Genomic DNA, 26,877 nt, shown 5'->3' on the forward strand with positions numbered 1-26,877 from the left:
CTTTTCAGCTAAAAGTTGAGAATTAGGAGTGATCAAAAGAGAAGCTGAAATGACTAAACTTGCATAGCACAAGAATACAGCTTAAGATAATGGGAAGCAATAGAACCAGAATGTAAGGAGAATTTTTCCAAACAGGAAGCTACCAGCTATCAGAAGAGACAGAACTAAATCAAATACATGTGATACTTAAAATTAGGTCAGTCAAATTACTGAGGAATAGAAATAATTCAGCATTCCCATGACGTTTCATTAGTTAAATCACCTAAGAGGCATCTTATTTTTTAGACCTGGGGTTTCTGGTTTCCTGACCATTTTCTTCCTTTCTGCTTCCTGGCAAGAAGTCATGAGCATGATGTATTCTTGGAAGCTAAACTTGCTCTGTAGATCTTATCTGCAGCCTTACTGGTACGCTGACAGATACATCTGTCAGCCTAAACCTTTTCTGCAAGTTTGTAAAGCAAGCAAAGAAAAATTTTTCACTTTGTAAGACATATGTTGATAATGAGTAAGCAGAGAGTGTGATTTCTTTTCCCTTATCACCTCATCCAGCTGAGGAAGTTCCTATCCTTTGATATTTTTTTCATATGTAGACAAAGGAAAACACCACAAGTAAATATATTGTGTTCATGTGTTTTTCCCTCCCCACCATCTGCTTAGTTTTATGATTTTTTGCCCCCTCATTGTGTATTTGAACTCTTTTTGTAGGTTTGGGAATGTCCAGAATTTTGAAAACACTATTGAAAGAAAAATAATCAGCATAGAACAGATTTTATGTTGTAGGCATTAGGTGGGAATGTTCCAATGACCATCAAGGAACTGGACCCCAACATTATTCACAAATTAATCATACTTTTTGTTCAGAAGGATCGATCCTTATTATGAACAGAATCACTGCAGGGAACTTCCAGTTAGGATTTCCGCAAAATAATAAAGTGTCTCCTACCAACCAGTCATATCAATTTAAGTATCTACTTTGTTTGAGTAGAAAAGAAAGGCTGGATTTCTACTGTAGAAAAATCAGTAGGCAATTATTTCTGCAATACATAGCTTTTCACAAGTATTATTGTCCTTCAAGACATAGTTTAGCACATACCATGCAGGGTTGACACCCACCAGCATCACCATTTTTAAAGCCACTCTTTTGTGGAGATTCCATTTTTCTATTGACGTTGCCAAACAAATTACTCCAATTAGCAGCAGATGAAAGTCTTTAAAATAAGCAGATGCTACCTGAAATAAAAGAAAAAACAAAGAATAAAAAGGAAAGCAAATCCTTTGTTTTAAATTGTGAATTTTTCTTAACATTTGGTGTCATCATTTTTAATGAAAAAAATACAGTAAGATTATACTATGAAATAAATAAAGAAAAAAAATTTTTGGCTTAAAATTAAATTATTAAGTTCATTGGAACTGTTAAATTCATTTAACCAAATGATTCAAGAATAAAAGCACAAAAGTGCATATGGTTAAAATAAAATAAAAAATAAAGCTTAGGATAGAACAACCTAAAATCATCAGTCACATCTCACATACATAGTAAATTACCAATGAAATGTTGTTTTTGTTACTTTTTTATCTATCCAACAGATAAAATAACAATTTTAAGCATAGACTTAGAGTATGATTATCTATGAAGTCATCTCTTTGGCATGAGGTGTTGCACTCAGCAGTTTGCACATGGGGTAATGATTGTGACATTCTGCCTCTATAATATTAAGGATATTTCATAACTATCTAGCATTTTCTTACTGACTGGCATCTAAGCACTAAATCACTATGTAGAAAAAATTATTAAAGAAATGTGAACAAGTCCTGAAGACAAAGCACGTGAGCAAGTCTTGAGTCAGAACTATTGTGATTGGCACTCAGCAAATCCATAGATTTGCCTGACAGTTTTCAACATTAAGCATTTCATTCTTTGGAGTTTTGGTTCCTGATATGCACAATATAAAAGAGAGAAAAACAAAGGTTACCTGCTTGGATCCCATTATACCAAACAACGGGAACATAAAGGCAGGGAGCAAAGCCGAAACAGCCAGTGGCAAAGCTTCTGTGAGCCAAAAGATGGCAACTACAAACAATGTGTATGCACATTCTGCTTCCTAGAATACAAAAGGCACCAATAAAAACATGAGTTGATCATCTAGGGCAAAAAGAAAAATCACAATTCAAAAACTACAGCTACATCAGTAGAGAACTTCCCTACACCTGGAAAAAGTATGAGTCCAAGGACCGGCATTTAGGCTACTTATTGTGTGCTATTGACAATCCTGCTAAGATATGAAATGTAGTCAGTGAAATAGTTCTAGTGAGTTTTTTTCTAAGAGATAGTAAAATTATTTAAATTTTACCACTCAGGAAAGGTGGGAAAAAAAGTCAGCTGCCTATTCCTTCAAGGACAATTAATCATCTAGGTCATCTGGAGCATTCTCAGGCCATGAAATCCCTGTAAATCAAAACCATTCTGCCTGTGTAAGCAAACCTTTAAGCCTCTAGGAGTACTCACAGTTAATAATAGGTCAAATTTTTTCTCTCCTAAAGTTTTGTCATCAGTATCAATAAGGCAAGGATATAATCTAACAAAAAAAGGTGTCGTGCAAGACTCACAAGAAACACCACTATTGTTTTTAAGGCTTGTAATTTTAGCAAGTGTTTTTTGTTTCAGCTCTTGAAAAGCAGGAGTTTTTTATTTTTTTCTCCTTTTTTTTTCCCCCTTGGGAGAATAACTTTCAATGCTGCCTGTAAAATGCAGCCCCAGACAAACATAATGAGATGGAGTAAACCTAGTTTCTTCCAGAGTATTAGAAATCTCTTTTTTGTAGTTTTAAATTTATATTTCTGCTTTTAAGGAAAATGATTTGGAACCCTTAGTGCCCCTGGTTAGGGTATGAAATTACTCAACAGCAGCATAAATGGTTTGTACTGGGAAAGGAACAGCTTAATTATGTGGCTCTTGGAATCTTTGACTGGAAAACAACAATATTAAATCATAGTCAGCAGTGGCTATCATTTATTATGGGGAAGAAGTCTGTGTTATGTATGAAACAATTTGAGAATATCCATTCACCTAGCAAATGTTCATCTCACTTAAGTCCTACCACATTAAGTGTTTCCTCTCAGAAAGGAAACCGAAATACTGGAACTGTGATGTGAGAGCATGAAGCACATTGCTCTGTAACCACCACCTATCTGTGATGCAAGGACTTCTGAACCAAACTTTCACATATTGTCATATATGGGATGTATAATGCACAGATGATAACACATCACAGAATTCCATTTCGTTATACTGGCATCAGAGCTGTACCAAATACAGTCACTAGCAACACTGTTAGATAGCGGTTTCATCAGCTTGGAGCTGTCACAAGAGTTAGTGAATGCCAGAATTTATTTCAAGTTAAATAAGACTATGATGTCCTGTCATAGATTTTTCTCTATTTAGGAACCAGAGGGAATTTATCAGGTCATTGTTTTCAGTCATTTCCTATCAGACAACACAAAATGTGATGAACTTAAAATCCTTCATTAAACAAAAAAGTAATTGCAGCTCTTTTCCTGACAATTCATCTTCATTGCCAATCATACAGAGCTGTTTAAAAGTGTCCAAAAAGTAATAATGAGAACAAGATTTTCAGTATAGTCCAGATGTTGTTAGAACACAAATACATGATTCAGATCTTCATGCATCCAGTACATAATTTTATGTTGAAGCTGTCTTCTCTACATTTCTGTGCAAATACACTGAGTTGACCAAAAAAAAAAAAAATCACAATGCAAACACCATTATTCATTTAAGGTCCCTTCCAACTCAAACTATCTGTGATTCTGGTAATCTGAAAAGGTCTGGGAATCTCAGTCTTTACATACAGGTGCAAAATAATTATCTCTCCAAGCAGGTCACTTACTTTGGTTTTGATGATAAGTGGAAGTGGAAGTAAAAGCAGTGGGGTGAGGACAATGAGCAGGAACCTTCGGTAAACCAGGAGGTAGCTAAGAATCTTCATGGTTGATGTCTGTTTAGATGAACTTTCCTGAAGAAACTGCCAAAAAACATGTTGGACTTTAAATAGCTGACTCTGATTAATATTTTTCCAAGCTATCACCTTTAGCCATTGCTAAAGCAGGCCAGTAAAGCAAGTTAAAATTAAATCTGGGTCTTTATTGTTTTAGTGAGTTTATTAACAGTAGGTTGATAAGATAAGTGTTAGACTTAAACCAAAGCTAGATGTCAGCTCTCTCAGGACTTTCTCTCCCTGCCCTTCCTCATAACAAGTTTATGTAATTACAACAGGTTTTAGACAGCTAATAAATAAAAACTTCAGGTGGTCTCCCAGTCACTGTTGACTTACGTAGGAAGTCAAAACATATAACACACATAGAATATATGTTCAAAACCAGTTGGGGCATTTATGAGAAATCATATGCAAGATTATTTTATTGAACAGAATTAAAAACTCTTCATCGTCATCTCCATCTGTGGAGATATTCAGAACTTGATGGGACAAGATCCTGAGCAACCTGACCTGAACTTTGCTCTGCTTTCAGTAAAAGGTTGGACTAGATGACTTGCAGAAGTGCCTTCCAGCCTCAGCCTTCTTGTTGCTTTTATCTGTCTAGAATCTAAAGTATATAGGGAAAACAGGGACTTTTTTTCTGTCTTGCCAGGCAGGGAATAGTTCATTTTCTCTTCTCATGCAGAAACAGGATAAGGTTTTTTATGTATATCATTTAAAGTTTTGAGGAAGTCTAAGAGTGGGAGACTTTTTGAAACAGAAGTCAAAAATAAATAAATTCTTCTGTCCTCTTTTTCAATAAAAAGAAAACTTGGTGCTGTCTTTGTAATACAAAAAAATAGCATCAAATAAAGAACAGGAAAAGATAGGAAAGAAGCTTGTACACTATCTGTGGGTGAAGATTAAAAGGGGGAAGAACACATTGTTTTGTGCTTGAGATCTTACATAAAGAAGAAAATTGTTAGAGGAGACAGATGAAGGACTGTTTGAACTGCCATCAGATCCATCCAAAGGACAGGTAATAAAGACAGATTTTTGCTATTCATATAACCTTTTGATTATAAGAATCCTATGTGTCAGGGTGCAGGCAAAAGAAGTGATCAGATTGTCATTTTGAGTACACACTTCTGGGTTCAGGAAGGTAGGACTTTGGCTACGGGAAAGCAGTACCTCATAACTAACTCTCAAAAAGCAATTGCCTGAAAACCCAAAGGTGGGAAATGAACTGGGAAAGTATAATGAAGTAACAGCCTTGCTACTGGGGAACTGGGAAAACAGCTTTGACGCTACCTAGGGAGCTGAGACTGAGACTTCCTGGGAAGATAATGTAAGGGATTAAAGATGTTCAAGTGAACTGGTAACTTTTGAAAGGGGCTGTTCTAAATATATAACTTGTTTAAAGAATTCAGAGACAGCATTAGGAAATCTTCAAATATCCAAAAATCAAAAAAGAATTGTGTGTGGTCTGGAAAAATCTGTGCTATAAAGGAATAACAAACATTTAGACTGATAAATTCAGAAGGACTGTGATATGAAATATATTTCCGTTGGAGAAGTCACAGAAAATTTCTGTTAAAGTATCAGAACTAAGAGGAAATGAGAGGAGAGTAGAGAGATTTAGTAAACAAAAAGGAAGACAAACTGCAGACAGTGCTGGAGTATTCAACACTTTCTTTTCTTGAGTCTTCACGAAGGTAAATGGCAGTCAATTAAATGAATTTTAATATGAAAAAGAGAATGCACTATGTGGACAGTGCAGGTGGGATTAGTGGATATTTAGATTTAATATATGTATTAAAGTCAACAGTTCCAGATGAAATTCAACCATAATTCATGGGTGATAATTCACGCAGTAATCTGAGAACTATTTTAGAATATATTTGAATATATTTTGTTATGCCAAATATCTGAAAAACTGTGGAGTATTACAAGTTTCTAGAAAACTGGTCAGACATAAATGGAAATTAAATATGTCACATGAACTCAATTTAGTTTTCTGCTTTTACAGGGCAACTAACTTAGTGACCAAAGATGTAAATTATATGCATTTCATTTTACTTCAATAAATTTTTAGATAAACTAAAAGCAAGTCAGAGGTAAGCATAAAAGAAATGCTCTAGGGGAAATTATGCCTGTATGTACAAATTATTTCTTAAAAATTGTTCTTGAAGAGCAGTTGCAATTGTTTTTACATCATACTTTGAAGATATTTCAAATGGGATCCTTAAGAGGTCTATTCTGCTTAGTTTTCTAGACCATATTTTTGATAATGGTTTTGAATCATAAACTAGTAATCAGCAGGACAAAGATAATACCCTCTAGCTGATACTAGACCATTAAATCTGCTTTTTCAACATTCTTAGACAATCACGGCTATAGCAAAATGCCATGTGGAGATAGGAGTCCAGAACAAAAGAGAAAAGGGAAAGAGACTTCCAGTCCTGATTCAATTAAATATTGCTAATGAAGAGTAGAAATTGTCCTGCATAATTAACACTGAAATTCTAAAGCCTGTCTGCAGGTCCCTGGTCAGCTATCAGAGACGGTCAGGGCAGAACAAGGAGTTACACCGAGGAGGTTTCCTTCCAAACTTACGCTGAGATGTTTCTGGAGCAGTCAAGCTTCTACAGGTAGCCTGAGAATGGACTAACAGACAGATGCTCAGGGAGAGATTGAATTTGCAGTGGATAAGTTTAGTGGAGGAGGGCTGAAGGTTTTCTGAAAAAATGGAATTTGGGACAAAACTTTTCTTACAGGCAGGAAGCTGGAACAAGAGAGAATATGCAATCCTGCTTATGAGAACTTTAAACACCCAGCTCTCCATGTGAAGACAAAAGTGGTTTTAATGGGATCTGAGGTGTTATGGAACAATTATGAAAAAAATTACAAATTCAGTTTGAAAAATAAATAAGGATGTAGATGCAACACTGGAAAAAATTTAAAAAGAGACTGAGTTTCTAGAAAGAAAGAATATTTCTAGTTATGCTACCCAGTGCTAGCTGATCTGGGTCAGTATTGATCCCTTAATCCCAAGCCTTCTTGGAATGCTTTATTTAGTTTTGTTATTTCTTGTGTTAACTGTGCACAACCCTTGTGTATTTTCTCAGCAGCTGAATTGAGTTTTCTGGTTCATTTTTTTCAGCCCTCAGGAAAGCCTGTGGGAATGGTCCTTTTATGCTGAAGTTTTGTGTAGATAGCTGTATTTACAGCTTGGTTGAGGACTGCTATTTCTCTTTCATACTTGAAGAAGGCCTTGTGTGCTCAAAAACATAATTGTGTGGGACAACAAAGCAGAAGGGTTTGAGAAAGAGAAAAGAAAAACTCAGGTTCTTCCAAAAGCTGATTTTCAATAAAACAAAGGAAGACTCAAAGACTCATATGAGAGATCCAGTTACGGGGAATGAGATGGCAAGAGGGGCATCATCACACTCCAGTAAATACAATCAATGAGACAGCAGTCGTGTCCCCACTTTCTCTTAGCAGAGAAAGAAAAACAAGTTCAAACTTTCCTGGGCACTACGAGATTCTGTAGAATGCATATTCCAGGACTCGTAGTCAGCTTGTGAGTTCTCTCTCGAGTGATCCAAAAGAACTGTTTTGACTGAAGCCCTGAGCAATAAGCTGTTGCACAGACCAAGCAGCATATAGTTCATGCAGTCCCTATGGGCCACTCCAGACAGGTCAAGAAGAGAGAAATGTTCTCTATGTTACTGAGGAAGCATGACTCCACTGGAGTCTCTGGCACGAGGCACCTGCAGACACCCCAGGTCAGCAGCATCAAGGATTTCGGAGCCACGGCTATAGGGCAATTTGCTCAAAGACGTGGGCACAACTCATGGGTAATGTGGAAGAATGGGGATATCTATTTTATGTCCCAAGGACATTAAACCCCGGGGAAAAATAAAATGTGATTTGATTTGCATATTATAGGAAGTACTATGTCTAGAATCACCTGAACCAATGGAGAATGAGCCTTGCAAGAAGAGAGGCAAGCACAGCGATGACCCAGTGTGAGCCAACAATTTAACACAATATGCCATCTCTCCTGTCGGGAGCAACCACCATAACACATGAAGGCAAAGTCATGCATCAAACAACTCAATGGACATTTTAAGAATGTTTTACAGGGATGATCCATAGACTGCAGGAATCATATCTGTATATATATGTATCACATGATAGGAAAGAGAGTGGTGCTTATTGGTAAGGTTGTATTGGATAGTGTAAGACTCGAGCATGACATACATTATATGGACTCAAGGGCAGAGATTGAGCAGGGATGGATGGATTTTGTTCATGGCAGTCTGTATGGTGCTGGTTTGGACCATGTGATGTTTTGAAAATGTGACTAAAAATGTAGATAACACACCTGTGTTTTGGTTATTGCTGAGAAGTCTTTCTACGGCATTAAGATATTCCCACTCTGCCCTCCCAGTGAGTAGCTGGGGGTGTGCAAGAAGTTAGGAGGGGACACAACAAAGGCAATTGACACAAACTGATTAAACGGGACATTTCCTGCCATATAAAACCATGTTTAGTGACAAAAACTGAGGGGAGGAGGTATTCTGGGATGAGAGACATTGCTCAGAGACTGGCTAGGCATTGACCTATTTCCGGGAGGTAGTTAGTCTTTATTTTTGTACTAATTATTCCATGTTATTATTCCTCTTTATTTTGCTTATTAAATGTTTTTAACCCACAGGTTTCTCACCTTTGCTCTTCCTATTGTCTCCCCTGTCCCACTGGAGTCAGAGCAGCTGAGTAGCTGGGCGGTGCTTAGCTGGTGAACCGAATCAACCCTTGTCAATGGCCTTGTAAATTACAGTACCACTCTCTATCTTAACACACACTTTAAAACATTTTGATCATCACAGACACAATGGTAATATTACCAAACCAAGAAGAACGTTTCAGTTAAGCAATTCTTCCTGAGAATTTCAAAGCATGCAGAATTTAGTACAACATGCAGCAGGGCAGGATCCACAGATACATGAAGGGGGAAAAAAAAAAATTTCCTTGTCAAAGGTTGATCATGCAGGATTAGCAGGACACCTTTACAGAGTGAGATAAGCACTATTTTAGAGCAGCACTCAAATCTATAAGGAAAGGTTTTTTTACACCAATTTATGACTAATTATAGTAACAGAAATATCACTACAAGAACTGTAAGATGAATAAAGTGTTACCCAAAGGGAAGAAATCGGTGGAAAAACAGTCAGGGCAAAGGAATGTTATAAAAGCAGCTTCCCAAAGACATTTAAAGGATTTATGCTTCTACAACATTATATTAATGATTCTCAAAATGATACTTATAACAAAAATGAGAAGCATTACCAAAAATATTAAGTTTTTATATAAGAAGAACTTGAATTCTGAAGTTACTATGTTCTACTATGTAGAGGACAGAGAGGAAAGCTCCAGAAATGGCCTGGGTGAGCACTGTGGTGGGATTTACTTCTGATTTTACACATCCATATCTAAATTGGTCACCATAACCTTTGTTTCACAATCTACAGATAGATGAAAGTACTCCCATCCTGCTCAGCTGAGGTGCTTTAACCAGGCTGAGGTGAATTACAGAGTGTTTCTCTTCACTGACTACAAAGCCTTACGCAAGACATCTAACTTTTAGATGTCTGTGGTAGGACAGACTTGTTTTAGCCTCTGCTTGTTTGGGAAAAAGTCTTAAGAAGCTCTCTGAAGTCAAGAATAGCTGCAAAAGACCTGGAGCACTGAACAAAGAAACAATCTTCTTTCCTTTGGTCTTAGGGTTTAAGCAAATGGATATAGCATGTACCCATCACTAAACAAGATTTTATCAGAATTTCAAAGTCCATTATTGTTGTTGAATAAGTAGCTTTCACTCCTTATCATTGAAAAAAAAATGGAAACCATCTCTTTTTCTGTATTAACTTGCCAGTGGTTGGGATCAAAGGGGTTCATTATTGCCAGAGAAAAATTAAGTATCTTTAGTACAAACCCAATACTGATCTCCACCTTTAGAAAGATGCCATTGAGAATAAATTTTCACTAAATAGAAAGCATGGAAATTAAGTCACAAGCACTAATTCCCCAAGATCTGGCATATTCTGCAAGGCTTTTAACAAGCACAGGAAATTTTGCCCGTTTCCCATTGTTGCTGCTCATTATTTTTCTTTAAAAACACAAAAGCTTTTGGGACTGAAAATTCTATTAACATCCCCCTAAAACACAGAGAGAGAATTAAACTCTCCTTCTCCTTCACTTTTTCTTATTGCAGAAGTGAAAGCGGAACTGCACTGAGTACAGTTCCACAGTGGTGGAATTGGATGTGTGGTCACATGTGTCCCATCCTGAAGTTTTCCAATTTCTAAGTACATATCCAAGATGATAACAACAACTCTAAATGCTCCAAAAACTAGGTTAATAAATCTTAATGGAAACGCAATTGTATTTTAAACTGTGTTTTTTCTTTTTTAAAAGTATCTCCTAAGGAACAGTCTCTTCTAAGCTTAGCAGAACACTATCACAGACAATGAGATTTGTACAGAAAAGGAGGTGAACAATCAAAACAAAAGTACCTTTCTGGAATTACAATAGCATGAAATTCTGAGGAGTATGTGAATTTACAGATTGAAGATGGAGACTTCTGAAATAATTCAGGTGTTTTATTCCTATGTTCTTGGCCTGGCACGCTAAACAGCTGTAGTTAAAAAAACTACTGAACTCCATTTATTTTCATAAGATTCCTTGCATTTCCATTTCTACACTACAGAACAGCTGAGAAAGTTCTCTCTGAAAGAGATCATTGATACCTTTTGGAGAAGCAGTTCACAGAAACCAGATTAAATCAATTTTCATCATGTGATGAGAGAGGAAACACATTTTATACCTACATTCAGACTGTATTTCTGAATGGAAGAAATCTGACATGTTGAATACACTTCCACACTCCTTACTGCATAAAAGCAAACAAACTGAAAAGAAACAAAATCCAATTCCTTTACATTGAGAAGTTCACTATGCATTGTAAACATGATCCTTTTCATTTTGAATAGAAACCCACTGTACCTAAAGGCCATTAGTGTAATGATTTTTCATGATGACCTGTACTTAGAGCCATTTTCTTTGAATCGGTTCAAGTGCTTCAGAAGGAGCTGCCCTGCTTGGAGCTTGTCCAATGATTTGCTCCACCCTTATTCCAGAGGCTTCACTGAATGCCTTGACTCCTGTACATGGTTGCCTAGTGTGTTCCTTTTAGGGACAACAGACTTACGCCTTTTGGCAACTGACCCTTGTCATAATCTGGCAAACTTCCCTTGCCAATAATAAATTCTCCCAATGTTTACATTGCCCCTGCCCAAAGGCCTACTGCTGTCATGTTGAAGAAAGGCAGCTCAATTTTGAAGAGTAAATTCTGTTTGATAAGGATGCATTTTCATGGATTACTTCTTTTATTATCACAGGAATTCTCTGAGGGAGCAGGAAAAAAACATCACCTGAGAAGTTATTATTTTTGAAAAGGTTAATGCTTGTGTGATGAAAACTGACCAAGTGCAAATTCTCTCATTTCCACAGAATTAATCTGCACGAATTAGCATGCATCTTTCTTAGTTTAGATGAGGAGCTTTCATTGAGTTGGGGAGCAATCCCCTTAATGTCTCATAATTTAGCAACATGAGATTTATATGCCATGCTGCGAGTGTTTTTTTTCTTGCAAAAAATTGATTTCTTCTGGGATGCAAGATCAACCTCTTAACAAGAGAGCATATTGATAGCTGTCATTTAATCAACAGTAAAGGAAAACATGTATTTCAAGGAAAATATATTCCAGCGAACAAAGACTAAAATTCAGATGTGAAATCACACTATAAGTCCCACTTTGATTCCCACAATGTGTTTATTAAAGTAATACAGGAGAGAAAAATATTCATCAGTAATTGCTTTACCATTAATAATTTCTTTTAAAACAGACCAAGCTCAGAGATCAGGTCCAGAGTTGCACTGAACCATATTTTAGGGCTCTTCTAATTTGTTTCATTTGAATGTGATTCAGTATTAAAGTCTAACAGCATGGAAGATCAGGGAGCACTAATGATTAGGCTTGACTAGCACCATCCCCTTCTCCCTTATTTTAAAATAATTACTTATTTCAGGTTCAAAGCAAGCTCTAAATGAATATTGTACAGCCATGCCATTTTTGTGGAAAGAATCAGAATTCCTCTTAATTGAACTTAAGAGGATATATAGAAAAATGCATAAAGATGCTATTATTTTGTTATTAGATGTAATTCTGAGCCTCCCACAGATCCCGGGAGCACCCCGGTTCCAAGCTGGCCAGCTCAGTCCCACGAGGCTGAGACCCCAGTCTCCAGGGTTAATGGGCTCATGCAAGTTTACATCAGTGGTGGGCAAGGCCTCTTCAACAAGAGATTGCAACAAAAATTTAGGAGATGGATTTACAATATGTCAACTATTAGCCTTGTGTGGCAGATATGAAGCAGGAATACATGACCATAGATCATGTTGTATCAGTGATAGCAAAGTCACTTGATACAAAGACACTTGTTCATGTGGCCAGCCTACACTCCCAGCAGCTGCTGCCAAAGCCAAGACCAGCTGAGCAATTTAATTTTGGAAACAGCTCATGCCTTAGAAATATGGGTTCCCCCTCTCTTAAATTTCTAACATGCAAGATTTTTTTGCTTTTAATCTCATTTCAATCTGATTAAAAACAAAGACAAGTTTGTATATTAACAGCTCCTGCAACCTGGAAACACAGAGCCTTTGCCAGCTCTACTGACCCACTTGCCTGAAGGATCCGCTTACATCTGGGAGGTCAAATAACCAGATACAGTGGGTGTAAATCAGGAAGAAAGTGGCAAAATCATACTTTATGGGTCAATAAACTGAAACATCTTTTATGTCTTACAAATCAACAGTATTTCTTTTCAATTACATGGAAGGCCTCATTAGCTGTACATTTCCAATTCCCAAGAAAATATGAAGGACAAAGAGGGTAGAGATGCAACACCACAAATATGTAAAGTATGGCAATCTGGAATTCCTTACTGAAATTCATTATGGAGAGATATCAGTCACTGTTTCCTCTAACCTCGCTTCAGGTCACTACCTTTTTTCTTAATCTTTACAAGGATTAACAATCAGCCATATATAGCTCTGTAAAAGATTTACAGATTTACAGGTTCAAATGGCAGGAATGAGCTTCAGATATCCAGGCAAACTTCCTATCTTCATGGTTCTTCCAAATTAAATCCTAGTATATGTTCTCTTCCCCACCACCCCTCTTTCCCAAAGTAAAATTAAATTCATCCAACCACAGTGGAACAATAACTAAAAATAATACAAAAAATTGTATTTTGTTCTGACTTTTTCAGAACAGGGTCTGTTTTTTTTTTCTAAAACATATCCAGAGTGATTATAACTTTACTTATGAAGAAGGCAGAAGAATATAGTTCAGGGGTAAAGATGTTTTTGTGTCTTGCTGGGTAGCACAGCACAGCAGCACTGGGCTCCCAAGGGATGGATTCTTAACAGAGCAAACTCAATAGCAGTAGCGCAAATTAGCTTCTGGGCCAACTCTTGGACACACTTTAAACAAATTGTCAACATTTCAACAAAATTATCCTTTCCTTTACATTCCTGATGTGTGACACAGCAGCTTTCATGGAAAAAAACCCCCCATAACACTCCTGGTCAACTTCCCTTATGCTATGAAAATTATTGTTTTCCACCTAATTCATCAGTTTAAGATCTCTTTAGAACACAATTATTTATCAATACAAAGGAAATACTTCTTGAAAACAAATTACATTCCCAGCTGTGGTACTCAAGGCCAGATTGATACAGAATCAACTGTTTGGGCTCTCTCTGTTCTAACCCTTGATGAGGGCAATACAACGCCCTTCTTCTGTCTCCAGTAGTAAGACTGGCACAACTCGATGCTGGCTCATCCCACACATCAGCTTTTCCTATGGGACAACGTCACCGGGCTTGCTGCTTTCCCCCGAGAAGAGGCAGCTGCTGGTTAACAGCAATCATTGGTGAGCAGGCACATTGCTCCTGCCTGCCCAGAGCTGCCAGCAGGGCGCAGAGGCCGGCTCTGCAGCCCTGGTCCACAGCAGGGCTGATAGCTTGACCTTCAAAATCAGACCAGTCTCTTCTGGCTGCTGAGGTCAAGACAGCTGGGAATAGAGATCTCTGCCACGTGTGCTAACAGCCCCATCAAGGGGCTCCCATTTCACTTCGGGTCCTTGTGCAGTAGCTGTGTTCAGATAGTAAGTACTGCTAACCCACTGCAGCCAAGTCGGCAGAGTGGTCATGATGTCTCTTAAAAGATAAATATATTGTGTGGCTATGCAGAGAAACACCACTTTCCCCAGGTATTCTAAGCAATTGACAATGGGAGGCTAATGAGAATTTCTGTCAGATTCTGAAAACTCTCCTGGCTACTCAAGCAGTCTGCAAATTCCTCTGTCACAAGGTTCAATGCCTCCACATTCCTTTGCAGAGTGTCAGGGTGATCTAACAACAGGAAACCTGCTGTTGCTGGTTGCAGAGCAACCAAGGAGAGAAATAATCTGTATTATAACAATTTGGTCTTCAACCAGGCTCAAGTTAGTAGTGGTGGGGCCAGGGAATAGCTGATCACAGCTGTGTGATGAGACTGCAAGCTTTCTACAGTGTTTAAGTATCCTTGGTAAACCACTTTCTTACAAGTCTCCTCAAAAACAACTGAGTGACTTGAAAGCTTTAAAAAACAAACAAACAAACAAACAAACAACCCCCTAAACCAAACAGGCTTTATTATAATATAAAGTGAGTCAACTAACATTTTAAACAGAAAAAAATCAACTACTTAATATGCTAAGAAAATTAAATAAATCAATATTACCTTTTTATACAGACCTCTCCCACTCCAAAACAGTCCTTTATTCTGATGTTGGTTTAGGTAGTTTTCTGGCTTCCTGACCAGAGAAAATTCTGCACAGCCCCCCCTGATGTGGACAGTTTTCCCTCTGTGCCTGTCAGGGCTGGCCAGCTGCTCTCTGCTCCTTGCAGCGGTTCCCATCTTTGAGCTAAAGGTTCCCATCTCTGTGCCCTGATCCCTCCCTGACAGCTTTTGAACCTGCCCAGTCCCTCAGCATGCTCCCTCATGAGCAAGTTCCCCCATCTTGCCTTCTGTCCAGATGGCTGCAGCCAATTAACTTTTTATTTAAGTGATCAGCATAAATACATCTGTAGCAACTAATCAAGTGTTAAATTTGCCTGGGTCAAAATTTCTCAATTGCATGGACCAACCGGCTTTTTGGTGGCCAGCACTCAGGGTTAGATTACTTAGGCCCTGCTGCTCAGCCCTGGGGGCAAAGGGAACTGTGCTGTCCACAGCCTTGTTAAAAGCCATTAATTCTGTTTATATCTTCCTCACCTGTCTTGTCTCTTGACAGGCCACACAGTAAATTCAGCAACCTCAGACATTTGTGCAGAAAGATCTGGCAGCATCACCAGGGCTGTGCTGTTACTGCCACATTTTGGTCACCTCAGCAGCCTGCTTTGCACCCTGGCTGCCTTCTCTGAGACCAAGGTGACACACATCAGCCCTGTTCCCTGCAATCAGACTGCAAAAGCGCTGATAGGATCCCCTGAATCTCAGTGGCATCATCACACTTTGAGAGAGGCACGTGCAGACCAGTGGAGGAAGTCAGGGGTATCGCGGAAATGGCCATTGCAATTAAGGCCCATCTCTTAAAAAAAAAAAACCCAACAAAAAACAAAAACCAAAAAACCACCAAAACCCACCCCAATTAAAACTCACAATCAGAATAGACTAAGCTGCAAAACAACGTTCTTGCTAAGTCCATACCATCTCTATTATTGATACTGCAAGCAATGGGACTATAAACATAGTAATTAGTGAGGAATCTCCTTACCTAATTCAATTTAACATTGACTAATCTCTATAGCTGAACACACTTGGTTTACAGCTAGTGACTGATGTGTTGCAAACAGTGGTTGTGTCAAATTCAGGCAGGGCTGAGTTATAGCTGAGTATAACCCAAAACACACATTGCGCTCTTCTTCTGAGTTTCAAAAGTCTGTATACATGATTCCCTAATTTCCTACTTCATTCACTTAATTCACTATGCATTTACATTATTTTTTGGCAAGGTTTCTTTTTGCAGTGGTTCTCCATTGTCTTCTGTAGCATGATTTGACAAAAGTTTCTCACAGAAAACAGGCCATTAATACATTGCAGTAAAACTGTATTTTATAGAAAGCACATGCAGTATTTGTAACTTAAGTGTGTGCCAAATTCAAATTTACAACAAAGCAACAAGAGCAACTATTTTTAATACGTAACGTTTCTCATAAGCTCTGTTGTTGCAAAGGTCAGTAGAATTCTAAAGGCAATAAACCTTTATAAGCATAAAACATTTATCACTTAGGGAGGATTTGCTAGGATTATTGAGGGGCTACACAGTGCACTGTTAGTACATAAAAGGAAAGATTTCTTTGCTAAGAATTCTCAGTAATCTTCACTAATACATATTTTTGTGTGTCTTATCACACCCCAAAGGAAAGAAAGAAGAAAGAATTTTTTTTTGGGCGGGGGGGGGGGAAGTACCTTATGTTTGTTTATATCTCTTTTGATAAAGATTCTGAATTATTAGTACTATATTGTTAAAGCTCATATGTATGTCCAAGGAGTTTACATTAATCAGCTGCTAGCCACCGTTTACCACAACCTCAACAGAATATCCACCAAAACAAAACAAAAAAGATGACATAAATACAATCAAAGCAAATCCATTTAGAATGTGAATGACTATCCATGGTATTCATCCAGCTGTAATTATTACATATTTCAGCTTTCCTGCCTCTGGACAGTGGAGCTGAGCCTTGTTTGCTGTATCAGAAGCAACTTTTTCACAGGAAGAATGAAATTTTCCAGTGTTTCCTTTTTTTCATCTCACTTTTGGTATGTCCTGTCATTTCTGTCTCTCTGCTCTCTTTCTTTTCTCTGCTCCTCAGTGGACTTGCTGGCAGGCTAAACTACAGAAAAATTTTAATTAAAAATGGTTCCTTTCCCGCTTAACAGGACAGAATCCTTACAATTCATTTCACCACAGTGAGAATTTTGTCACAGTCAGGCAAAGAGTATTACCTCAGGAGAAAGGGAGAAGTTTTCAATACTGGCTTTTCAAAGGACTCTGCTTCCCTGACTTGTTGAAAATATCCAGGCTTCACAAAAATTGAATGCTCTATGTCATTTGTCTCTAATCTAGCTACAAAAATGCCCTAATAACTTTTATTCATTCTTCAGATAATGAAATATAACAACAAATACTGTGGTCCTGAGATTCTAATGTTTACCAGGCTTGAGGGATTACTTGTTTAAAGGGTGAAGGAGAAGGACAAACTTCTCCTGAAGAAAGAGTAATGGATTAAATGTGTCTGACCTTTTCCACTTTGAACTATAAAAAAAAATCTTTTGAATACAGGACTGTTTACAGAGCTTCTCCTAATTTTTTTCAGTTCATATACAATTAAAAAGAGAATGTTTCATCTCAGCAAATTGTATAAGGAAACAATATTAGATGTTTAAGGATCTGATTTTCTTACTGCCAAGGAAAACCACACTGAAAGAATTGAAGAAAATAAAATGTTCTGAACGTGTGGAATTATGAATTGTTCCTAACACAGAAACTAATGTCATAGTAGGGCAGATATTCAGGGAAGTTCATGGGAGTGCTAGGTGGAAGCAAGGTCTGAGGACACTCTAAATGGTGATAAGAATCCTTACAAGAGATGATGACACCTGGAGCTTTTGCTGTGGCTCTGTGTGTGTCTGGGTGCAGCAATGGCAAAGCAGAGGTGGTGTTTCTGTGTCTAAGCAACAACAAGGTGTGTGGGTGGAAGTTCTACCTGAATATGAAATAGAACTTCTTTACTGTGCAGTGACCGAGCACTGGAACAGGTTGCCCAGAGAGGCTGTGGAGTCTCCCTTGCTGGAGATAGTCAAGAACCATCTGGACACAGTCCTGTGCCATGAGCTCTGGGATGATCCTGCCTGAGCAGGGAGGCTGGACCAGATGACCCACTGGGGTTCCTTCCAACCTGACCCACTCTGTGATTCTGTGAGATATATAGATGTATAGATAGATAGAACATTTCATGTTGTTTGCTGAGCCAGTGACTTCTATAGCAGCCTTTGTTTCACCAAAAAATTGTGTAAAGTAGCCTACATATTTAACTGAAAGAATATAATTGAGAGAGTAGTTTTCAAGAACACCTTGTTTTCAGTCCAAAATCCAGGATTTTATGCAGCTACCTTATGGCCAAATAGTCCTTAATAGGACTACAACAGTATTGTGGGGTTTCTGCTCTAAAACTGGATTTTTTAGCTCTCAACACTAACTGTGTTTAAAAAATTACCACATTATCTGAAAGCATAAACAACATGAGATTATGAATTTGGTACTTTATGTTCTTACCATCTTGATGCAATCATTAGGCAAAATAGGGTCCAATGATAAAATAAGAAGATAAAATATCAGCATTTGCCCATGATTTGAATATCAGGAGACTTGTCCTTCCTGGATGCTTTCTAGGAATACTGGGCACAAACACCCATGAGCAAAAGGAGGCTCATAAAAGAACTATAATTTTGTGAAGATCTATTGAGGCTTAGCTCTGCTTCTCAAGAACCAGTTAAAAAAATCGGGGGAGAGGACAATAAAAAGGCCAAATCAACCATGTTCCATTACTTCCATTACTACTTTCATATTTTTTCATATTTAATCACAAACATGGATGTATGTGTTTGTACAGATTCCTTTGACTTCTGGGAATAGATGGAAAAATTCCAGTACCATTGAACTAGGCCATAATTTCTAAATGTTATACCCCTTAAATACAGTAATCATTGCAAGGCACCTGCCGGATTGTGTGGGCAGAGGAGGGAAGGGGGCACCACACTGCGCTGGCACATCCCCAGTCATTACAAAAACAAGGGATGCCTGACAACAGAAAGAAATCAATGCCAATTTGCTCATAACTGGTTAGCAAAATAGCCATTACTTCACTGATTAAATCATCAGCTAACTAACAGGTAAAATTCAAAAGTTAATGGAAACTTCATATTGTTGCTATGTAAAATTTTCTCTATTCTGTTTTCAAGCTGCTGTGTGCTCTGGTGAAGATCTGCTTTGTCTCTCGGAGCCTGTTGCTATGGAAGTGACTGAAATATCGCTAGTTAAGCAATAGCCTCTATTTTCTAAACAAATAAGCAACTTCCCTCTGCAAAGGGCTGTAAGCAGGCTTTGTGCTACTCTCAGGTGTGCACTGCACCTGCCAAATGCTTTTAAGCACAGAGCTCAGCTCTAAGCAATCAGGTCACCTAACAGGAAGGACCAGCTAGAAGGTGTTGCCTCATGTGGACAGAAGGGATCTCAAATTTCACACTTCACAGTTATTTCCAAATCAGATCAGGTCAACCCTCACTTCTGTTGCTTACTGGCAAAGAAGGTTCATTGCAAACATTGAGAAGTAGAGAAACTATGTAAGTTTCAGCTCAGGCAAAGCTTAAAGCCAGATGTCCAGATCGATGGCATAGCCCCATGAACAAAAATGATGAAGCAAAAGAAGGTGCAATATTTAAATGCCAAACCACTTCTGCCTGTTAGGTAGCATGATAATACTTTGTCTGTTTGGAGAAGACATGGCAGGAGCACCACACTGCAGAGGAGGAAGACGTAAATCTGTATAATCTCTGCATTAACCCCTAGGGTTTGGGGGGAGAACTGCTAATATTATGGTCTTGGACGAACGATAGGGTCTACACAACCAGTGTTATCTCAGGTATAAGCTGTAGCTTATACATGCTTATATATGACAACATGCTGTAGCACACCAGAAAAAAGAGGCTGTATTCTGACAAAAAGCTGCAGATTTTACGTATACATGAACTGATTTCCATTAATAAATCTTGATTTGGAGACCTCTTCTGTATCAGAATCTTGTATTAGTATCTGGTATGAAATGACTACCAACACAGCACCACCAGTAGAGTGAAGATACGAGGTTCCTTAAAAGAAGTATCCAATAAGAAATTAACATTGGCCTTAGTGATTAAAGCAGAAAGATCATCCTCCTTCCATATACACTAAACCAATAATTTCTAATGACAATAATGAAATTATTTCACTTAGAACACTAATGGCAGGCATTATCTCCTCTGTTGCAAGTGCCCTTTAGGGTGCAAAGTGCTGGAGCACAGATTCTATAGCAGTTGAACTGTGCTGATGCTTTGAGACAGGAGGCCCTACATTATTACACTATTGGAGGAGCACACAAGCTGTAATTTTGATCATTATGTAATTTCCAGATACAATACATAAAGCACTTCTGGAACAAGAGTCCCATTGCAGAACAGCTGAATCTGGCCCTGGATTTGCAGCAGATGCATACACTCCTGATTAGACAAGGGGCAGATTTACTTAATGAGGAACATGCAATCCTACTGAATCTTTGAAGTGAAACCACCAGCTATTCCAAATGAAAACAGTGATCCTACTGAAGGAGGCCCTCAGCTTTCTGATAAAGTAAGGTGATAAAATTAACTAGATCAAGTGTTAACCAAGAGTTTCATAACAAACAGAAGATAGTAATTCATTAGGCAAAAACCTATGTCTTTCTTAATTCTTAGACACCAGTTTTATACAGAGGAGAGTTTCATATTTTACAATTCAGAAAAGTCATCATTAATCTTTAGCTCATTTACCCATTGCCAGAAGCATGCTTACCCCAAAAAACCCTTTCTGATGCCTCGAACTTCAGAGTGCTATAAAAGCACTTATAGCAGAAAAGGGTTCAAATTATGTCAAAACATGAGTAAACTATAAACTCCCTGATATATCCAGTAAAGAATTTTTGTGTTATTTAAGGGGGAAAAAAAAAAACCCCAGACAAAAACCCTACCATACCAATTTACCTCCATTTAGGTTTCTATTAATCACTGTTAGACCACAGAAACTGGTAGCAGTAAGCCATTAAGGTGTAAATTCTGATGTCAAAACTAATCAGTACACAGGCAAAAACTCCTGTGAAAACCTAAATCACTGAAAACTGATGGAACCGCTCCACTCTTGCAGTATAAGTACATATCCATGAAAGTTCTACAAGCAAAAGCACGCTATTTTGGTATTGTAATACTAATTAGTTATAAAAAGCTAGATGAAATATCAGATTTTTCTAGTCGGGAGTTAACTTTCTGTTTCAAGCACTCTGGGGTACAATTCTGATGCTTCATGAAGGTGATAAGGTAAATGCAATATAGCTGCACAGTACCCTCCTTACACCCCCTTTCAGCTACCTCAGGGTTTCTGGAGGGCAGCCAAAGCAGTGACTCCTGCCTCAGTTTGCAGACAGCCCCAAAGAGTGGCTCTGGGAGAGAAAGCTGAAGACTTGAGCAATGTTCCAAGACAGCCCAGCATCACCATGTGCACACCTCCACTGGAACGGGCTGGGTCCTTTGTTTTTAGCCTTTCTTTTCCAGGCAAGGACTCTGGAAATCACTCAGAAGTGCAAGGATTCTCACTACCAAGGAAAAGATGATGATCTGTACTGCCCCTCCTCTCCCACATTTGTCTTTCCTCTTTTTTACTAAGGAGAAGGGTTGAAACTTGTTGGGGGCCTAAGCCATCCCTGTTCAGTTGCAGACTGAAGATACAGAATGAGAGAAGGTGTCCACAGCTGGATCTTGGTGCTCTCTAGCTCTCTTCTGCCATAGACAGCCTTTAGGGGTCTTCATAGCAGGATATGGAACAGAGCACTCCTGAACTTGCCCTGACATAGGTTATTAGCTGAAGTGTGTTGAGGCATGTGGAGACAGAAAACACATTCCCTGAACTGGAGCTGGTCCTGCCTCTCAGGCTATCAGTAATGTTGCTCCTGCCAAGCCACTTGGCTATTTGAATCCTTTATATTTCCCCTTTTGACAACTATAGTAAAAATCTTTCCCCAGTATTGCTATAATACGTTAAGACATCAATGTTTGCAGCTATCTGCTTTGCTCCTCTGCCAGAATTTTATTACTCAGCAGCAAGAATGGCAGACCCAGACGAGAACCTGCATCTCTGCTACTCTAGTGCAAAATCTGATACATTACATCTTTGGTGGAAAAGGAGAGCGCAGCAGTGTGTGCTTAACAGGCAGCTGAGGCACAGATACACATGAATGAAAGGCAGGGTAGGCAGGGACAGCAGTATCTTAAATCATGCCGGTACACTTCAGTGAAAGATATCTGTTAAATAACTCAATTGATCACTCTGCTATCTATATGCATCCATATTTACCCACAGTAAATAGGATACACAAAGTTATAATTCAAATATTACATCAGAAAGTCCTTAACTTATCCACCTTCCTAAATTACTTTTATAAAAACATTTGTTAGGGGTTTGTTTTTATGTTACAAACATTATTTTTGCAGTTTTCATTAACTAAGTTAGTTGCATATGATGTTGTGGTGACTGTGCACCATTCATTTTATGTCACTTGTACGCATTTAGGTTAAAGAAATACTAGGAAAGACTAAAAATGGGTTTCTCAGTCTTCTACTGGACACTTACATTGCTCTTTGCAAAGCAGAAAAAACACAACCATTCAGTAAACTATCTTCTATTAAGGCAACGATGAATGATACAAAAACCAGTCTAAAACAAAGCTCAACTATAATAATTCAAGAACATACCAGCTCCAGGGGTTATATAGAAATCCAGATAATCTGGAGCAGGGAACCTGTGTTCCCACAGGAGGCATACAAAAAGCTGTGGTAGAGAGAAGGAAGCCACTTCATTTGTGGGATGTCAGTAGCAGCTGATTTGCTCTTGGGCTCAGTCACTGTTTTAAGTCCCCTTTCCACCTACACAAGTAGGAAGATTAAGACACTGGCCCACATTCAGGCAAGGAGAGACTACTTGTTTAAGGAACCACCCCTTGGTAAGGTATCTCTCTTTTTTTCCCTTTGCCCCACCCCCTTGTACTTCAAAAATTTTTAAGCCTTTAGAAATCTGAGTTCTGGAAAAACTGTTCTTTTCTCCTTGATTTTGCATTACTTTTTGATAGCTAATGGACTAACCTGAGAAAAAAATCTTTATCAGCAAACTGAAGATCAGGGTTTTTTACTGAAGGTATTAGACACCATGGGATTTTCTGGCATTTGTGCAGACTGAAGGCGTTGTTTTAGTTTTGTTTTGGTTTCTTACTACCCAACCTATTTCAATTGGAAATAAATTAATCTTCCATAAATCTGTTTAGCCCATAACGGTAACTGCTAAATGGTATCACTGTCTTTACCTTGATCCACAAGATTCTCCATCGTATTTTCTTCCCTTGTACTGTTGAGGAGGAGGAGGGAGAGAGTAGCCAAGTGGGTGTCTGGCAGCCAACCAAGGTCAACCCATGACAGAATGCAAGATTGAAAAACAGCCTTCAGGAAAAGGAGTTCCCTACCCCCCTTGTGTGTGTTGTCTCTTCCTCTTGTTTGGTGTAACAGTAAAATTGTCACCACACTTGCCCCGAAAGTCATCACCACTACTGCTAATTTTTTTGCCAGCAGTGACCAGTATCCAACATTCAGACTTCTTCTTGTGTCTCTGATTATCTTAGGAATTAGCTTTTTGAAGTCACTCCTTGTTTTCAGCCTCTATAGCTTCTCCTGTTTGACCTCAGTTTATGCTGAAATCAGTACAGAACTCTTTAATGCCTGGGCACTGCCTAATAATTCAGCTGATTTAGATTTGCATGTAATTTATTAGTCACACAGAAAGAAAGGTGGAGCTAATTACTTCACTGAGTTTTTCCTTGCAGATAGAATAACCTATTTTCCTTTACTGCCTACATAAAAATACTATCCTTGGACTATTTCTATTATAATTCTGTGTCATTATAAGTCATTGCTGGGTTTCTATATGATTTTTGAAATGAGTAATTTTACAGGCAGAGAAACCAACAGACCAGGACACAAATCAGGAGGTTCAGATTCTAGCTCCATCTCATTTATCCCTTCCAACAAATGATTATTACTGAATTTTGTGATGAAATACCATATTTCTTCAGAATATTTGTGTTTAGTTTTAGGGTTTCTCTGGTTTTAATCTTGATTCTTCAGACTTAAATTGATTTTTTTTTTAGTTTTGCCACAGTTTTTTTAAAGATCCTGATTCTTTTTCACAAAATTTAATTTATATATGTGTGTATATATATATATATATATATGTGAAAAAAAAGCTCTTACTTTTCTAACTATACTCTTACCCATCATCCCCTTCATCTTTACTACATATTTTTTAAATTGGTAGAGAAATGAGCTAACACACACAGAAGTCAGTACTTCTGATGAATTCAGAGAACTCTGGCAGAAGTCCTAAAGGCTCACACTCTTCCAGACAGAGCTAATAGTCTGTCTGGAACAGCTCCCAAAACAGGCATGTTTTAACAAGTACATTTATGATTAAGCTGAATTGTGGAATCAGAAGTACGCAGAACTGGAAGGCCCCTGACAGGGTTTTAACTTTATTCAGAAAGAGAAACAAACACAGACAGGTGCAAAATCCTCCTAGAATTTCCTGAGGCACAGTCTTAGGCACAGTCTTATATACAAAGAATGAAGTTCCCTGCTGAACTAAGTGATCAGTTGTCTTTGTCTCCAGCCACAGGGCAGTGTGATGTGCAGCTGCAAGGGCTTCCGAGGGCGTGGGGACTCCAGCAGCCTACATGGCCCTCTGAGGAGGGGTTTTGGATGTCTGTGTCCAGGTGTTGTCAGCAGGGGTGGCCCCTGTGAGAAGAGGCCCAAGCACGAAGGTGAACCCATCCCATGTGGACAGAGAGCAGTTCCTTTCCACAACAGACTGGCCACTGTCCCTGGAGCCCAGTCCACCTGGCCCCCAGGACAGCTAGAGCTGTAGATAGTTCCTTTCTTTTCATGATGTGTTTCCCAGCACAGACGTCACAAGGATAAGCTTGTGGTTTGATCTCCCCATTACAAAGATATCCCAAGTCGCTATAGAAACAGACTACCTGCCCCCACAGGCCCTACTTGCCAAAGCATGGTATCACTGCTGTGAGAGAAGGTGGAAAGGAAAAGCTTTTCTCTGTTAAAAATGCCTTTGCCTTCACCCTGGAATGTGTAATACCAAACACAGCAAACAGCTCTTCTGGAAGAGGCTTATCTTTTCCTCGTGGTACAGTCAATATGAGACTGTTTCCTCTCCCTCTTCTCCAGAGTCCATCCTGGGCAAGCAAGAGAGGATACAAGCATTCCCAGTACCGTACTATAATCAGGACACTGTGAGCTGTAGGAGAGCCCACAGGCTCAAGAGGAGGCCAGATAAATTCATGGGCTATAACTATACCCAGAGTTATTAAATACAAAGGCAACACTTCTAGTTGAGGAAGTACCTGAGCTAAATGGTGGAGAATGGGAGAACATCTGCAGGGAGCACTACTAGATGCTCACCATACTCATACCACTGCTGGAGATAGAATGCTAAGCTAGGTGGCCTGGTAAAGCTGTTCTTCAGTTCTTTTCATCACCACTGTTGAACAAAATCTATTCCAAATTTTATTGAAACTAGATAAAAGTCCTAAGAAAGCTGTCTTCTACGAAGCAAGTCCTTTGTAATAGCCTTTCCCTCTCCTAGCGACAGTTACATGACTATTATGTCAATTTTCCGTTGTCACATTCATACAACCTGCTTCGAAGGGAGAATTAATAAAACAAGTCCAGTTGTCTCCTGGCAACTAATTGTGCAAAGAAAATACGCCTTTCTAACACAGAGGCTTTGTGTAGATCAAATGCATTCTCTGAGGTTCTGAAAAGCATTTGGGAAAAATATTACAGCACAGGAGACACCTCTGCTAGTTATATGACACTTTCCTTTTGTTTTCTAGGTCAGGGTTGACTGATTCAGAAGGAATAGCTTCAGACAGCATTTAATTTACTTTTTGGACTGCATAATAAAAGTGTGACACCCAGAAATGATGAATAGAAACTATTGTCTGTCTAGTTAAATAGTTGATTCCAACTGTCTTTCCTCTGTTTCATTGTACAGGATCAGAAAAGTTACATTTTTCTCATTTCACAAATGTAATTTTGTCCAAATGCCTTTTTTTTTTTAACTACTAATTGAACATGCCCAGTCAAAACAAAACATACCAGAAGAAAGAATAAAAGCCTTATTTTTACCTTTTTTTGCGATTTTACCATTGCTCTTTTACTATTTCCTTGTTCTTAATAAAATTTAGTAATTCACTCCATAATCAGATTACCCAATTAGAAGATATAGTGTTTCTATTAATTGCAGAAGAACACAGCACACTGTGAATGTTTTCAGGCTTCTAGAAGCACTGAGATGACCATAAAATGCTCAGACTTAAACAGTACATTATCACAGTGCTTCTAACAATTTTATGTACTAGTTTTCCTTTTTTTTTTGTATGAACTTCATAACTTCTCCAAAGATGCCTGGAAAATGGAGGAGGCTAAGAAAATGACCTTATCTCTGTTAGATGCTCTCTGCACCGGCACATTGAATCATAATAGGTTCTGAACCTGAAATTTGCATTCACTGCCATGACACCAAATCTCATTTTGTGATCTGTTTGGACAAGGACCTATCTTGCCTAGAACCCCATCAGCTGTCCATGGCTAAAGCAAACACAAGTCAGCGTTACTCAATCTAATTCTCACAAGCATAAGATAACATTAGATGGAAGCCAAACTTTAATCTAACCCTTCTCCTTCATGATACCACATCTGAACAAAGTAATGTATTTTGAAAGGACTTCTCAGGACCATCTA

The 26,877-nt window shown here is 38.4% G+C and overlaps 1 protein-coding gene across 1 annotated transcript in view; it reads right to left on the bottom strand.

The window, feature by feature from the left end:
* The window catches only part of SLC13A1 (solute carrier family 13 member 1), a 48,003-nt gene extending 24,989 nt beyond the window's left edge, over positions 1-23,014 (bottom strand). The window contains exons 1-4 of the mRNA XM_048302235.1: positions 22,768-23,014; positions 3,906-4,040; positions 1,974-2,102; positions 1,094-1,230 (exon numbers count right to left, since the gene is read on the bottom strand). Coding sequence (XP_048158192.1) covers positions 1,094-1,230; positions 1,974-2,102; positions 3,906-4,004 — 365 coding nt within the window. The 5' untranslated portion in view covers positions 4,005-4,040; positions 22,768-23,014. The remainder of the gene's footprint in view (positions 1-1,093; positions 1,231-1,973; positions 2,103-3,905; positions 4,041-22,767) is intronic.
* Positions 23,015-26,877: the final 3,863 nt, after the last annotated feature.

This window comes from Corvus hawaiiensis, chromosome 4 (genome assembly GCF_020740725.1).
Source record: "Corvus hawaiiensis isolate bCorHaw1 chromosome 4, bCorHaw1.pri.cur, whole genome shotgun sequence".
Lineage (NCBI taxonomy): Eukaryota > Metazoa > Chordata > Aves > Passeriformes > Corvidae > Corvus > Corvus hawaiiensis.